Source organism: Rhinolophus ferrumequinum, chromosome 22 (genome assembly GCF_004115265.2).
Source record: "Rhinolophus ferrumequinum isolate MPI-CBG mRhiFer1 chromosome 22, mRhiFer1_v1.p, whole genome shotgun sequence".
NCBI classification, from domain to species: domain Eukaryota; kingdom Metazoa; phylum Chordata; class Mammalia; order Chiroptera; family Rhinolophidae; genus Rhinolophus; species Rhinolophus ferrumequinum.
The window spans coordinates 33,970,225-33,988,175 of NC_046305.1; the positions used below are offsets into that span (position 1 = coordinate 33,970,225).

The 17,951-nt window shown below is 32.2% G+C and overlaps 1 protein-coding gene across 1 annotated transcript in view; it reads right to left on the reverse strand.

Moving 5' to 3' along the window:
• DPYD (dihydropyrimidine dehydrogenase) overlaps window positions 1–17,951 on the reverse strand; it is an 830,145-nt gene that overhangs the window by 728,455 nt on the left and 83,739 nt on the right. The window contains 1 exon segment of the mRNA XM_033092743.1: window positions 16,232–16,314. Coding sequence (XP_032948634.1) covers window positions 16,232–16,314 — 83 coding nt within the window.

Below are 17,951 nucleotides of genomic sequence, written 5' to 3' on the forward strand. Positions count from 1 at the left end.
TCAAAACTGTTTTGTTTTCACCTTCTCTAATGATTTTAAAATTAATAAATGCATGCTAATGACTTACAAAATTTTATGCCCATCACTGGCTTCCATCTAAACACTTTTCAAAAAGCCACCTCTTTCACCAGTAAATCCACCCTTGGGCACTCTGCTTTGAAAGCAGAGACAGAGCCGCTCACCCTTCCATTCTGCATTCTAGCATTATGCTTGATATTTGGTAGGCCCATGACTGAACTGAACTGAATAACCAAGAGCAGAAAAATGTGTGCCTACTTTTGTTTTTAGTAAATATATATGGTAACTACAATCACTTTCAGTAACACTAAAAATAAACCTGGTATGTGGTAACATATTCAAAATTATTCAGTTTGAATTATGCTACAATGAATGTGTATTTCTCTGTGTGTATATAATATATATTCTTTGCATATGTGTATGTTTAATATTTATATATTCTCAAACAACAAAGGTTTCTTTTTTTTTTCTTTCCAAATTGCATTTTAAAAACTGAGCACCATAACAGTAACACAAGAATCTGGATTTAGTCAATTCCAATTAATTGACCATGTTACATACTTAGGAGGATATAAAATATAAAACTTAGTTTAAGGAGATTTATTCATGGCCCTAAATGGATTGTTTGGTAATTTGTTAAAATAAACAATTGTTATCATCATATTTAAAAGGTATTTGTTGTTATATATAAGTACATAAAAGAATTAATAATCAGAGGCATACAGTAATTTATTGCAAATAATATTTTTCATGACCCTTAAAAAGAGGCAGATATTTTCGTGGGACTACGGAAATAACAATCTATTCTCTAAAAATTTCCGATGAGTAGAATAATTCTGAATAGATATAAATTAAAGGACAGGTCTAATATTAATACCAAATAACAACAAAGTTTCCTTTTAATGGAATGACCCAATTCAAGGATTGATTCTCAGGCTTCACTTAATGGTAGTGACTGGCCCAAACTGGCTACCTAATGCTTCTTAAATTATTTAATACATTTTATTCATGTGCAATAATTTAACTCTAATTATGTGTCAAAAGTAGTACTTTTTCTTTACAGTGAAAAAAAAGTCTTATCTTGTTTCATTACTACAAAGAAAGAAATCTGAATCCCCACACAGCTTTTTCAAACAAACTGTTTAAATTTCAACACAGTTCTTACCTCTGGGTGAGAAATGTCTCAAGCAATATTCCCTCACAGAATATGAAATTATAAACAACATCTAAGGGAATGAAGGAAGAAATGAAATATGAAGGAAAAATATGACAATGACAAATATAATACCAGTAAGTAATTTAACCTTATTGTAAATCATTTTTCTTCCCCATCTAAAAAAAAAAAAAGAAAAGAAAAGATTACTCACTCTCCAGAAAGATAGAGGAAGATACTGGAAAGATAATTGGTTTGTAAACACCACACAGATATCCACTAAAAGTAGTACCTCTGTGACCCAATGACAAACATCCATTTCCACTAAAATTTGCTGTTAGTTGATGTTAGGGAAGTTCTCTACATAAAATGATTACTATCATTTCTTTTATCCACCAGCCAAAGTAATGGCCCTGAAAATGGAAGAGCACTATGGGGCTAAAAGTTAGGAAATACATCAAATTAAACTAAATTTATTAGGCTCTTTGAAAGACATTAGGAAGATTGAACTATAAACATCAAGAGCATTTTTAAAAAAGAGCTCAGATTATCTCATATGGCATCTCATTTAATCCAAAAAAAACTTCTTTGTGGACTAGAAGAAAACTATTCCTTATTCACTGATTGATGAAATAAATATTGATTGATCAAATTTTGGAAATGGAGGCAATCCCTTGAGATAGTCCCATGGGTATAAAATTTTATAAGAGAGTTAATATAATGGACCACAGAACACAACACAATCAATAATTTCCAATCAATATCAGGTATCACGTATGTACTTTAGAACAAGTCTTCTCTTAACCACAGGTCAGTAAACTATGACCCATGGAACAAATCTAGCTGGTCACATGTTTCTTTAAATAAAATTTTATTAGAACACACCAACACCAACATAGCCATACCCATTAGTTCACATATTGTCTCTATGGCTGATTTTGCGTTACATCAGCACAACTGAACAACTGCAACAGAGACCATATAACTCAGAAAGCTGGAAATATTTACTATCTGGACTAATTTTACTTAAGATGTCTGCTCACTTCAGCTTTAGACTATCACATTACCATGCTTTGTCAATCGAAGCAACACGTTCAGAAAAAAGTAACTCTAACTTACTAGCTAAATTTTACTAAACATATTTCTATTTTTTATTAAAATTTATTGGGGTGAAAATGTTTAGTAAAATTACACGGGTTTCAAGTGTACAATACTGTAATACATCATCTATATATTACATTGTGTGGTCAATACCCAGAGTCAGTTCTCCTTCCAACACCACATATTTGACCCCGTTTACCCTCATCTACCACCCCCAGTGGTTACCCTCTGGTTACCACTAAACTATTGTCTGTGTCTATGAGTTTTTGTTTCTTTATTTGTTTGTCTTGTTCCTTTGTTGCTTTCAGTTTTATATCCTACATATCAGTGAAATCATATGGTTTTCAACTTTTTCTGTCTTATTTCATTTAGCATAATAATCTCAAGATCCATTTTCTCACAAGTGGCACTATTTCATCATTTCTTATGGCAGAGTAGTATTCCATTGTGCATATATACCACAACTTCTTTATCCAATCATCTCCTGAAGAACACTTTGGTTGTTTCCATGTCTTGGCCACCATAAGTAAAGCTGCAGTGAACATCTGAGCATATATGTCTTTACAAATAAATGTTTTCAGATGTTTTGGGTAGATACCCAGGAGAGGGATTGCTGGGTTATATGGTAATTCTATTCGTAAATTTTTGAGGAACCTCCACACTGCCTTCCATAGTGGCAGGACCAATCTGCATTCCCACCAACAGTGCATGAGGGTTCCTTTTTCTCCACAGCCTCTCCAACACTTGTTATTATTTGTCTTGTTGATGATAGCTATTCTAACAGATGTGAGGTGATATCTCATTGTCGTTTTTATTTGCATTTCTCTGATGATTAGTGATGTTGAGCATCTTTGGAGAAATGTCTCTTCAGGTCCTCTGCCCATTTTTTAATCGGGTTGTCTATTTTTTTGTTATTGAGCTGTATGAGTTCTTTATATATTTTGGATATTAGCCCCTTATAAGAGGCATTATTTGCAAATATCTTCTTCCATTCGATTAGTTGCCTCTTTATTTTGTCGATGGTTTCTTTTGCTGTGCAGAATCTTTTTAGTTTGATATCTTCAATAAAAGTTGCTGGGAGAATTGGAAACCTACATGCAAAAGAATGAAACTAGACTGCTATCTGTCACCGTGTACCAAAATTAACTCAAAATGGATCAAAGACCAAACCATAAGACCTGAAACAATAAACTGCATAAAAGAAAACATAGGTACTAAACTCATGGACCTTAGGTTCAAAAAGGATTTTATGAATTTGACCTCAAAGGCAAGGGAAGTAAAAGCTAAAATAAATAAATGGGACCTACTAGCTATCTTCACCAATTGTCAGAATGGGACACTTTTTCCCAAAAATAAAATAAGCACTCCCAACGGATGGAATTTAGTATACATCATAACCACCTGTATAAATACTAGATAAGGTATTGATTTTCTGTTAAATGTCATTTGCTAATATATGAGAAATGAGGAATATCATAACTAAACTGCAATGCATACTTCCAGAAGAGAAGACTATTACAGAAAAAACAAAAACAAAAAAACTAACATACAATCACCTATTACATACAGTATATGTGAAATGAACCTAAATTAATTAGAATGAGCAATAACAAAAAATGCCAATTGCTAATAAATAATAATGCATTGTCTATAACCTTATTCTATTATTCTTCTTAAGTTGTAGAAAATGCCAAATTTAGTTACAAAACACGTATTCGAAACATGCAAACCACTAATTTTCCACTTGTAAATGCCTGATTCAAAAAGCAATTTACTTTATGGTTTACTTAAGCTTTGGAACTACATTAAAATATGATAGTATATATACAACAGCTTGTTAACAAGATTATCATAACATTAAAATCATAATGTGGCACTTCAATTATGGATACTTAAAATTAAAACTAATCCTCACAGTACCAATTTTTATCTCATAAATAATTTTAGCTATTAGCTGCTCATTCAAAGTCTGTATCTAAAATGATAACTATTGTAGAGTAAGACCTAGCTCTGCACTTTTCCTTGATAGTAAGCAAAAGCTTCTTTTCTAGTCTTTAATACACAATCTTTTGCTATTAAGGGAAAAAAATGCATTTTTTTTACCTTAGCTAAATGCTATTTATTTATGCTGTTGTTTTAAATATAAACATCTTATATGCCAACAATGTATTTTCTTTATAGTTTTATTATTCTAACTATATCAAGTTGTCATAAAATGGCAGTTACAATATTAATTTGATTTTTTCTGCAAATACTGGTTTTATTTATTTTGTTTTTTAAATATTTCATATCAATACATACGCATATTTTAACAGCAGTGTCCATAATATGCCTTCCCTAGCTTTCCCACAATGGACAACTTTTCCATCATGCAAGATAGATTCAGAACTACTTTATTTATTAATAAAAGTCAAAGATGTATTATTATAGTACTTCTTATATGCTATAAATTATTCTAAGCATGTTACGTATTTTTAAAACATAATCCTCATAATAACCTCCAATTGAGGTAGGTACCATTATTTATCCATCTTATAAATGAGGAAACTGATTCACATGAACGTTAAGAAACATTCCTGACATTAGTTAGTACCATGTTTCCCCGAAAATAAGACCAGGTCTTATATTAAGTTTTGCTCCAAAAGACGCATTAGGGCTTATGTTCAGGGAATGTCATCCTGAAATATCGTGCTAGGGCTTATTCTCCAGTTAGATCTTATTTTTGGGGAAACACTGTATGTGGTAGAGCTGAACTCGTAATTCATGTGCACAGTATTCCCATTCATTCTACCTATACCAATAAAACCCCAGGACTAGATTAAAATCTCTATTAGTCAAAAGTCACCCTATTTTGAGGCCTATTCCAAATTCCATTTCTATAATAAAACTTTTCTTTATCCAGGAGCATATTTCCCACACTGTTAACAAAATGCGTACTACTGAATTTAGAAACACTGCTTTTAAATAAACATTGTCTGGTGCATACTAGGTGCCAGGCTGAATAAGTCAATGCTTCAATTAATGAATATAATAATGCATTTTACAAACATATAATTAAATTAACCTTTGACTGATTTCGTTTGTGCTATTGTTTCACAAAGCTTAAAATTGATAAGTATGTAATCAATATTTCTGACATTCAACTTCAAATTAAAGTTCAAAGTAGAGAAAAATATTGTAAATAAACATAGTTCCAAATTCATATATGCCAATTATTACCAAATCCATAAATAATCCAGAAGTATTAATTCTAAGCACCTATTTGGTTTATTCAACATTAGCTGAGAATTAATATAGAAGTTTTCTTATATTCCCCATAAGTAATGAAAAAATTAAATTATCTTTGGTCCATCTGAAACTGAAGGGCAAATCTTTCTTTCACTCACCTGTGGAGTGAATGAAAATAACATTCCAAACTTATGTGGTAAACAGATGATACCAAATGTAAGAGGTGTGACAATTAAGTTTGCAATGATGTTGCTTAACTTTGTTTCATACCAGAGGGATTATTCATTATGAATTTGCACCAATTGGACAAACAGTTAACCAAGTTTACTATTTGAAGGTGCTGAAAAGGCTGCATGAAAAAGTTAAACGAAAATGACCTGAACTTTTCACCAACCATGATTCATGGCTCTTGCATCACGACAATGCACCAGCTCACATGGCACTGTCTGTGAAGGAGTTTTTAGCCATTAAAAAAATAACTGTATTGGACCACTCTCCCTACTCACTTGATCTGGCCCCCGATGACTTCTTTCTTTACCCGAAGATAAAGGAAATATTGAAAGGAAGACATTTGGATGACATTCAGGACATTAAGGGTAATATGACGACAGCTCTGATGGCGATTCCAAAAAAAAGAGTTCCAAAATTGCTTTGAAGGATGGACTAGGCACTGGTATTTGTGCATTGCTTCCCAAGGGGAGTGCTTCGAAGGTCACTGCAGTGATATTCAACAATGATGTATGTAGCACTTTTTCTAGGATGAGTTTGTGAACTTAATTGTCTGACTTGTATATGTCAGTGTGTGTGTGTGTACATCTGCATACATATGTGCATAAAGTGTGTTATGCATATACACATATATTCATATTATACAAATTACAGAGTTGATTACATAAAATATATAATCAAATACCATTAGTTACAAATATTTTTATGTAATTAATCATTTTCCAAATGTCTAACCTGTATTTTCTAAGCTGCATTCTAATGATGTTTATTAGAGTAGATGCCTCATTATCTAGAAAAAGTGATGGTGTGCTTTTGTCTTTAGATTTCACAAAATCCAAATATATTCAGCCTATCCATGTGTTGCCCTATCCGTGTGTTAGGTAAAATAAACCAAATCCAGGAACCCACTGTGGACATGGAGGAGGAATATGAGCCTCTCTATAACAGAAATGATAAAAACAAGATGTTCTCTTCTGAATAGAAGAAAAGAGGATACTCTTGTATCTGATGTTTTGGAGGCATTGTGCTTTCAAGAGAGTCCTATTGATTCAGTGAGTGAAAGAAAACTTGGAGAAATATGATTATGATAAGATCAAGAAATATGATTAAAATAGAAAGCTAACACATTCCTTCTGAATCCAATTTTACAGGTCAAACTTCTCATATGGTTAAAAAACACATACAGACACACAATGGCATTTATGATTATGTAAGTAATTTATGTTTGTGTTTGAAATCTAAAAATACGTTGCAAATGTTAAATCATCTATAATCATTATTAAACAACCTGCTGATTTCACTTGAAGTATTTTGTTAATACTTTGTTTTAATTTTACATTTTTCTTCAACATTACCTGAAGTTTTCTCACAGCCTTACATTTGTTTTCTAGACTACTTATTTAAATCACTAGTCATAAATATTTATTAGGTTGGTGCAAAAGTAATTGTGGTTTTTGACATTATTTTTAACCTTTTAAACAATTACTTTGGCACCAACCTAATAGTTAGCCTTCCCCTCCCCTGCACCTTTTTTTTACTATTATAAAACAATTTCATTGAACCTCCTGTACATAAATCTTTGTGACCCTTTGAAAAGCAAAGGGATCCCCAAATTCTAAATGCTGTCATATGTAAGATTTTCTTGACTAGAAGGGGGAGAGTTAGATAGAGATAGAGATAGATAGTGCACATATACAAATACATATACATATACAGAAACACACATTTACACACAGATGATATATGCACATACATACAAACTTATCTACAAGAATAAGATTAAATCAGATAATGACAATATTCTTATCTTCAAGTCTTACTCAGATGAACAAAATTACTCATAGAGACCGTCGTTTACTCCAGTTCATGCAGAAGTATCAATTTAAGAAGTATGTGTCCTGAAGTTTACCCACAATGCTTCAAAGGGATGCAAGATTAATATAACTAAAAAATAACAGCCAAAACAATATCTATATACCAGGAGTAACATACCCTTAGATCAGATGTAAATGGCCCCAGTATCAATGGATATTAACATAGGAGTAAAACTAAAGATATAATTTTTAGACTAATACATCTAGAAAGGAAAAACTGAAAAAGACATCCTTTAAATGTCTTTGAATATCTCTTCAGACTTCAGTTTTTCAATGAAAAGTAAGATTGCTTAAAAAAAAAAGTAAGATTACTGTTTACATTCTTTTCACCTCTCAAATCTTTGAGTCTAAAGTAAAGAAACAAGCACATTACAGCAATTTTAAACTATCGACTTAATACTTAGAATATGTTGTATCTCTTGAAACTATTTTCCAAGTTTACATAGTTATACTTTAATTTTTAACTTTGTATGAATGGCTGAGTTTATGGCATACCTACAATTGCTATTACACACCAGAAAAAAAGCCAGGAACATAAACTGTGCAACTCAACATTACCATCTAGTGACAGAAATCCTAACACGTGACAACGCCAAGCAAAACGGAAGAGTAGATATCAGAGACATTCTGCTGGTTCACCTGTATAATAATAATCTAAATATAAGAGCTCCCATTGAATAGGCTTGGTTCTGCAAGTAAAATACTAATCCCCAATTGGCAATTTTTGTACTCAAAAAATGTAATTTATATTCTTGCCATAGAGAATTTATACCACAAATCTGTATTTTTGTGTATTGTTATTGTCAAAATGCTTTGCATAGCATTTTCACTTTTTTCTTAATTAACTATATACTATATGTACCTTTTTTTTTCAGAATTTGAAACTCCCTTTTCTCAAGTTATTCAGTTCAAATACGTTCCAGTTTCATATATCTACTACACATGGCCCAGTACTGTCTCTGGAACTGAAAATGGGAGAGAGATAATGTTAAAAACAGTCCAATTTTTCCCATTGATGTTTAGAATTTATTACAAGGACTAAGACAAGTGCAAAATATGATTATATAGAAATCAAATCACTTTGGAATGATAACAGTGATGCGTTGGCAGAGATAAGAAGATAATGTGATGAAAAGAAGTTGAGAATTTTACCTCTAAATTCACTGTTATTATACTGTACTCAGAGATTTAAGCTAAAGATGATGCATTCTTTTCTTTCCTGAAATTTTTCTCCTTATGTCATAATTTTCATAAATCCATACAGCTGTGGAACTACAATAAACTATAAGTTAGACAAAAACTATTCCTTATGCTTTTCTACATTCTAAGACTACACTGAACTTTTCTAATCAATTCTACTATATATGACATATGTAAATTCTTTAAAACAAGTATTACACACTATTAAATAAAAATTATGTATACAAATACTTTAAAACTTTATATTTTCATTTTGTCAATGTTTCATAAATTACAAAGCATTTTCTCCTATATTATCCTCCTTCTTCATATGTCCTATATTATAAAATAAATTAAGATTGAACAAAAGATTAATTAGCTAAAATCACAGTTGGATCTCAAATCTGGTTTGTACTATCTATCCTACTATTCATATCATATTTTTTTTCTTTCCATTTTTTCCATTTCTTACTTGATTATTTTTCTAATCATCTATAATATGCTCCCAGGATAGAAAATTTGAGAGAACAGAAAATTGTAAGCCTGAAAAAAGTATTTGTAAGCCGATCAACCAGATATAATAACTATTTTGTTATACTTCATTTCTACCTTTTTTCTCTGTATTCTTTATATTTGGTGGAGATCATGTTCTACATACAATTCGGTTTCCTGGTATTTTTCACTGAACATTATAACACGGGGATTCTTAAATCACTAAAAACATTATATTAAAGGTAGTTTTAATAACCAGATAGAATTAATTATGCCACAATTTACATATATAAAATCTTCATTTCCTTACTTTTTTCCTTAATGGTAGACAATTAGGTTCTATTCAATTTGTTTACCATTATATTCTATAGTCTAAGGAACAGATTCAGATTGTCCATAATTTCCATGTCTTCTGCATAATATATTTCATGAAGTTAAATTAATATGTAAAGGGTAAGTTTATTTTAAGGCTCTTAGTACTTATTGGTGTCACCTTTCTTTAAAGACAGCAGTCATTCCCACTCCTCTTGAGCTCCAAGAATGCAAGTATGGCTCTCTTACCATTCCATCACTAGCACTCAAAAATCCCCTTGCCACTGATTTGTAGTAATGTCAATAACCAAAAAATTAGTATTTTAAGCATTTTATATATATATATATATATACATATATATATATATATATACACACATATACATATATATATTTTTTTTTTTTTTGTCATTAGAGTTGAATAGTGTCAAGGGTTTCTTAATCATACTTTGCCAATTATCCACTGAGCTCCTAATCTTTTTGAATCTGTCATACACATGGGAACACAATACATTGATGTTGTCATTTAATTTTGTGATTTTTTTTTTCATACATAAGAGAACTTAGCAATTTCTTCGACTACTTTTTGGCTTATTCTCTTTCCCCATCCAAGCCTCAAAAAGACAGTCACTTCCATAACCTACTGGACTTTGGCTGTTTCATTTATTTCCTTTAGCTCTTTCATATGCATGGAATTTCCTTTAGCATATAGGAGGTGAGACTATAAAGCAATTCTTTTTCCAAAAAGCAAAATAACTGCCTCTTATACCATTTAGTGACTGATTTAGCATGTCCTGGACGACTTGGGGTACTTTATAATATACTAACTTCATAGGATGTTCATAGGACTAACAACCACAAACTGGTTGTAGGTAATATATAGAAAAGCTCATGAATTTCCATCTTTATCTTAAATCTGACCACATTACTAAATTCTCTTATTAATTCTGAGGGCGTCTTTGTTGTTAACTCTCTTGGGCTTTCTAGATATACACTGGACCTTTGGAGAGTAACAGTCACTTTGTCTCATCCATATCAAGCCATACTTGTTAATTTCGGTTTTCACATCCATTACTATGTTATCAATCCACCTTTTACTCTTTGTTGTCTGAGGAAGTGAGAGTGTGTGTAATGTACATATATGTGTGATGTGTGTGAATGTGGTTTAGGCTTACCGTCACCACTGCTGAGAATTCCATCAGTAAGAGGCAGATGAATGTCTCTATAGCAATAGAAAAACATCCCTCTGGGGCAACACAATGCTGCCGAAATCATAGTCACTAACCACATGAAATTATTTACATTTAAATTAGAGAAAATTCAATAAATTTAACCATTTGGTTCTTTACCTACACTAGTCACAATTCCAATGCTCAGTAACCACATGTGCCCAATGGCTACTATACTGAAGGACACAGATATAGAACATCGCTATCATAGCAGAAAGTTCTACTGGGCAACACTGCTTTAAATGTCTGCATGAGCCACAGAACACTGGGCAAGAATGACACCCACCCTTTTCTTCTTGGACACATCATATTACATTCCCCACTGACTCTATTGGAGAAGGCTATTTAAAATTTTTTAATCCCAAAATACATTTCCCTCTGATGCATATTTTTCTAAGCCCAATATTTTCTTAGGCATCTGGTTAGACTCTCCTTTCTGATTCAATGCATTATTCGTAGAAATGATATGCCTTCCGATGGCTACAAGTATTAAAATGCTAACAAGTCCCAAATGGGCACATTAACCCCTAGTCTTTTTGCTGAACTGTAGTAAATTATTTTCCTTCTGCCTATTGCAAATTTGTACGTGAGTTTACTATAGCTATCTCAAATTAATTTGAAAACCAAAATCATTTTCCTTAATCCTCTTCTTTTTTCTCTTTTCCTATCTCAATGAATGCATATCCAAACACTCAAAATAAAAACATTTGACTTGCCTTTGATAAATCTCCTTCTTACCTTTATCTTTATCAATAATCCAACAACTAATTACTAAGCACCTACTATATGCTAATAGTATGTGACGAGGCAAAAATGGGTTAATAAATGTGACCCTGAAGGGGGATTGCCCAGGCCTGCAACTCCTCCCCAGGAACCACCCAGGCTCATCCCTTAGAAATAAATCAAAGATGCCCAAACTTTCCTAATACGAGGAGACAAGACCCTAACTGGAGTAATCTGGTTTTGACACCTGCGCAGACTGAAATCTGTCTGTTACTTGAACTCTAGCCTCGTTATAATACAATTAAAATAAAATGAACATTAAGGCTTCTCACCCCACCCCCATGGGTTTTCTGTATGCATTCTGGGTAAGAGCATGCACAGAAAGAAACTAGTTATATAACCAACATATGTCAATCAAATTACCTCAGTCTATACGTCACACCTCCTAATGTAAGGAAATTTACCTACCATTTCCAATATAAGAAAAAGCTAACCTAAAGTAAGGGGCAGTTGTCTGCCCTTGCAACTTCTATGTTGGCATCTTTCTCCTTGAATAAACTTACTTTCTTGCTCTCCTCATTTCAGGCTGAGTCTATGAATTTCTTTACCTTTTGCGAATGACCGGAAGTTAATTCCAATGATACAACAGTACGGTAAGGGTAAGAATACAAAGGAGAAGCAAAATAGCAATCCTCCTGCCCTCATGGGATTTGCTATCTACTAGGACACACAAATAAATTCGATTTTATTCCAAAAGCAGAAGAAAACTTTAAAAGCTTTTAAACACACAGATTAAATCAGGTTTATGGTTTATTGAGACTATTAGGTCACAAAGTCACATCAGGTTTATGTTCTAAAACTTCTGAATTTCTCAAATTTCTCTCCCCTCTGTTGACCTTGACACCCTCCTACCTTTATCTTAGTGCGGTCACTGATCTCTCTAGCTCTCTCATTCCCTTCACGCTCTGCTGTGAAAATTTTAAAACTATTTTTTCCCATCTTGATTACGGACTAAAACCTAATCAAACACCTGCTTTGTTTAGCCAGCACACTCCAGTGTAGGCTGTAGCTCCTTGTCTTTTCATATAGCCAGCTAGAGGACTGGGGGATTGGGGGAAGAACCGGAGGTGTCTGAAATGATTCATGGATGAGATCCTGACAGAACAGGTTCAAGACTGCATGGCGAAGAAGGGCCAGGAAGAGGGACTGGATGAGGTGGCAGAGAACTGAACAAGGGCAGAATCCTCTCTTTTTTGTTCTAAGTTCCTCCAAATAAGAGAGCCTTAATCAACAAGGATGCATACTCAACTTGGAGAAAGGACCCCAAAAGAGTAGCCACAAAAGGTCAGTCTTCAGATTCAGTCCAGTTCCGCTCCAGCTTCTCCAGGCTAGACATACTCAGGAGTAGAGCACCATTGTGGGTGACTGGAACCACTTGAGGGCTGCCACAGAGACTAAGTAGTGAGAGAAGAGGACACTTCCATAGCCAAGCTATGCCCTGACCGTGGATCTACAGAAAGCTAGGGTGGAGTTTTGGGCCCAGGGCAAGAAATTAGTACTGGGGGTCTGAGCCTTCACATCAAGCATTTGATTTTTGTACCTGTCTCCTCCACTAGACTGTCAGCTCCTTGAGAGCAGGGACTCTGTCTCATTCATATCTGTAACCCCATTATCAGATATATTACAGAAACTCAATAAATGTTTATTAAATAAATGACTGGCTTTATCCATCCCTACATTGTATCTTCTTCCCCTACTAGAATTCTACAGAGCTATAAAATTATCTTCATAGTTTTTATATCTAATCTTCTCATCCCTTTCTTAAAAACCACAATGACTCCCTGAAACAATTTAAATTCTTTATCATGGCAAACTAGGTGTTAGGTAACTGGCCTCTAGAATATGACAACAAAACACATTTCCAACAAGGCTCCTGAGACCAGCCCCTGTGCTAACTGAGGTTTTTGGCAAACTATTCATACCTGTCTCCCACTGTCCCCTCTCACACTCTGAGATTCTGAATTGCTCTCATTATCCCTGGCAACCTCCTATTGCTCCATTTCCACCCAGGGATTCTTGGCATATAAGGAGAGATATTATTGCCTATAAAACTCTGCCTATGTCAGTTTTGTGGGAAAACGTATATTCAAAAAAGCTTGAAAAACTGTGCTCTATATCAGAGCACTTACTGTTCCTGGAATCCTCCGTGCTCCTACATACCTCCATGCCTTTGCCCCAAACTGTTCCCTCTACCTGCAACACTGGCCATCTTTCAAGGCCTAGATTAAATTTCTCATCCTCTCCATGGTCTTCTCTGATCCAGACACCCTTCATGTAAGGCAAAAATTGATCATAGATGAGAGAGCAATTAATTTTTGCCCCTTCGTGCATTTTCCTCTTACTCTATTAGTCACACGGCATTATAATTTTTTGTTTATGTTTCCATAATCTCACATGTAAAAGAATGAGCTCCTGCTGAATTTTCTAAAGGCAGAAAAAAAAAAAAAGTGCCAGGGCCACAGTATACTAAATTGTTAAATGTTTTTCGTTACTAAATTATTTAATTGTGTTTAGTGAATGTAAACATTACCAATAAATGTCTGTATATGTGTGCAATATATGCAAACTATGCAAAAAACGTACATTACACAGCCATATAATTAAATGCTGATTGAAATTATCTAGACTAGTACTGCTTTATCTCATAGCATGGTGCTACAGAGGTTACTCCAGCTGAGTAATATTTGTTTTTCTCATTAGTTCATCTCTACTTTTTAAAAAGCGGAATATCCTAGTATTTTTCAAAATGGCAATTATTACAAAATTTGGCAGAATTTAATAATGTCTTCATACACATTTCTCCCATAATTCAATTTGTTTTTTCTTAATGACAAATTTTCTATACTAATTACATGTTCTTTCCCTGTTCATTATAGTTCCCTCTCACATCTACTTTCATTCATATTGTCTCTCTGCAATTCTTTCTGTGGTTTTGGCCTTCAATTCTTTCATTCTTTTCGTCTTCCTATATGTCCATGTGTTTACTTTAAACTGAATAGATACAAAAACGCAGAGAATAACTAGCTTTCTAAATAAATATTGGTGTGCATGCTTAATATATTCAAAATTATTATAATAGGCATACACAAAAATAATGTGTTCAATTTATAACTGTGGTGGTTTTAGACAGAGGATAAAGACTATATTGAAAATAGAAGTTCATTCATAATTTCTGCATTGACCTCTTCCACAATATACTCTACACTTCATTTTTAATCCATTACTATTATCAATAAGTTTAACTTTCTGAGGATGTCTGATTGCATTTTATAGATATAAATTCTCTATTGTGTACTCAGTTTTATTTTTCCCTCTTTTTTTTATTAGTAAAGACATTAGCAACAAAATAGGCTCACTTGCTCCATCTGGTAATTTCTCAGTACTAGTAATATATTATTCCTCTTTTTGTGACATCATAATCATCTATACAGAAGTACCATGTATCTTTATGTAGAAGCTACTGTTTCCATTAAATTTAATTACCTCCCCCTGTGGTTTTAAATAGAAGTGGCTTCAAAATGAGGGTAGCTTCTATTAAATTTAATTACTTTCCCCTGCTGCTTGCATGGTAAAAGGGAGGTTGCTAAATGAGAGCAGCTTCTAAACTAAAGTATATGGTAACAGTGTGCTAGCAATAACAAAATTGTACTCAAAACTACCCTTCTAGGAAACCTCGTGGTTTATCCTTTCTTTTATTTTAAATTTTTTTTTGCTTTGATTTAAGATCCTAAAAAAAAAAATGAGCATTAATAGGAGATATATTTTTAAATATATATATATATTAGATGTACTATATATATATATATAAATCAATTTTTATTTCATAAGCTAAATAAAGGTAAATATATTATTTCTGCACCATGATATAGGAAATTCTCCCACTCAAAGGTTCAACCCAGAACATTTAAGTTAGTATCATTGTCATTGTTTTATAGCTATAACCTAATGAGTTTTATTTCTCACACATATTTAATGTCTAGTAAAAAACATTCCTTGATTCTGATCAGATAGATTTAAAGACTGCTTTCTAAAAGTTATTAAAAAGGCATCAAGTTTGGGATGAAATTCAGAGAAATATTCATAAATAATAATGTTAAATTGTGAAAAAAGAGAAAACATCAGGCTTATTATAGGCTACTTTCTTTGAAAAAAAATCCATATGTTGTATAATAGTGTGAACATGTAAATCAGTTTAAAAATATGATGATATAATCCTATAAAATCTAACATAATATGAAATTTTAAGTGCCTCTTTTTTAATTAAATATTAATTAGGAGGAAATACTACTCAGTTAAACCACCATTGTATTGTTTATTTTTTTATATATAGACAGAATTTAGATGAAGAATATTTCCATTCAATCACACAGTTTAGTATAAATATAAAACAAGACACCCCTTAAGCATTTTAAGTAACAAATTAAACATTTACATTTTTTACTGTGCACTGAGGCTTAACATTTATGCAGCTTCAAAACCAAAGTACAGCCTCAAGGGAAGTCTCTCCACTGACAAATTAATACCTTAGAGAACAGAGCTGAATGGTGGCAATGAACTCATTTGTTCCCCCAATAATGAAGAATGACTTTTTCTTTACCACATCTGTGACTGTTGCTATGGTGACTCAGACTTACCTCATTGCTTCTCTGAGAGCTCCTCTCTCACCAAGAGTCGTGTGCTTGATGTCATCAAAATTATTCTCTAGTTTCTCGCAATTCTGCAACATATTAAAAAAAATGCATTAATCCTCCAACATCCTGAGATAAAATTATATCTATGCAATTATGTAAAAATATAATTGATTATATAGATTATGGGCTCGTGAAAGATATGCATACCACTTTAATTGGGTAGGATTCATTAAAATTGACAGTGTGAATTCAACAATAACAAAATAAAAACCTCTTATGATACAGCTGTCACAGTAGTCTTTTTACCAATTTTACAAAATTGGAAAAATAGAAGAAATTAGTATTTCTTATCGAGTTTGGGGGCATAAAAATCAGTTCTCTGAAATAATCTTGAGTATATAAAAGCCAATTTAAATTCACAAGAGAAAGTCAATAAAGTTTGAAATCACAATAAACTGTATATGATAAATATTTAATTCTAAATAAATTAGCATTTACTGAGATGAAAAGAGAGAGCCCAGGTATAATATGATACTAAAAGTTCCAACATTTTGGAATAAAAATTTTATAACATCTTTAAATTACAATTGTATACATAATGTTTACAATTTTAAACACACACACATTTCTTATAATTAAGTGACATTATACCAGGTTCTTAGCATCAATGGGCTAATTTTTCTAAAAGTTTTTTTTTTCTATTTTATTACAATTTTAAGTATTTTTTATTTAAAACTAACATAATCTTACATGACCCTAGTAAGTTTTGAAAATATAATTTTAGACTAAATAAATCCATATGAATCTTTGGCACTTTAAATTTCATGTAGAATTTAGTAGTACTTAAGTAATAACATATATGAACTGACTGTTTTAGTTAACAAACAGAAAAACTAAATAAAATTTTAAATCTTAATGTGTTCTTTCTAGTCTCGAATTGTAAATAATATGCTGCATTTTAGAAAATTACAGAATCTAGATTAATAATTTCCAATGTGTAAGAATTAATTTATTTAAAACCTATGGGTATATATACTACTATATTCACCTCGATTTTGAAGTCAGCCAAATTAAGGCAAAGATCTATTTTGACACATAGTTATATCCTTTATAATGAAAATTACCAAAAAGTATCTAAAATAATTTGAATTGTGAATAACAGTCCTCTTTTAGATATGTAAATTGGAAATAGCATCTCGTGCCCTTTGTCTTTTCACTTTTTTAGTAGTGTCTTTCATGAAGAGAACTTCTTATTTTTAATGAGGTTCAACGTATGATTGCTTAAATTTATGTTTAGTGCTTGTGTCCTATTTAAGAAACTTTTGACTTCCTCAAGGTTATGAATAGATCTTCCTGTATCTTTTCACAAAGCTTTATTATTTTACATTTCACATTTAGATGTGCAGTCTATCTGGGATTGATATTTATATGTGGTGTAAGTTAGGAAATCACACCATATAGGTAATCAATTAAATTGGTACTATTTATTGAAAAGACCATCATTTTCCCCACTATAATTCAGAATCACCTTTCCATAAAGTAAGTCACATTGTGTATGGCGTCTGTTTCTAGAGTCTATTATGGCCAACTGCTCAATTTTCTATACTTATGCCAGTATCACACCATTTAAATTACTTATGTCCATAATAAATTTAAAACTCCCACAAATAAATATGAAAAAGACAAATAATTCAATGGGCAAAAGACTTATATAAACACTATG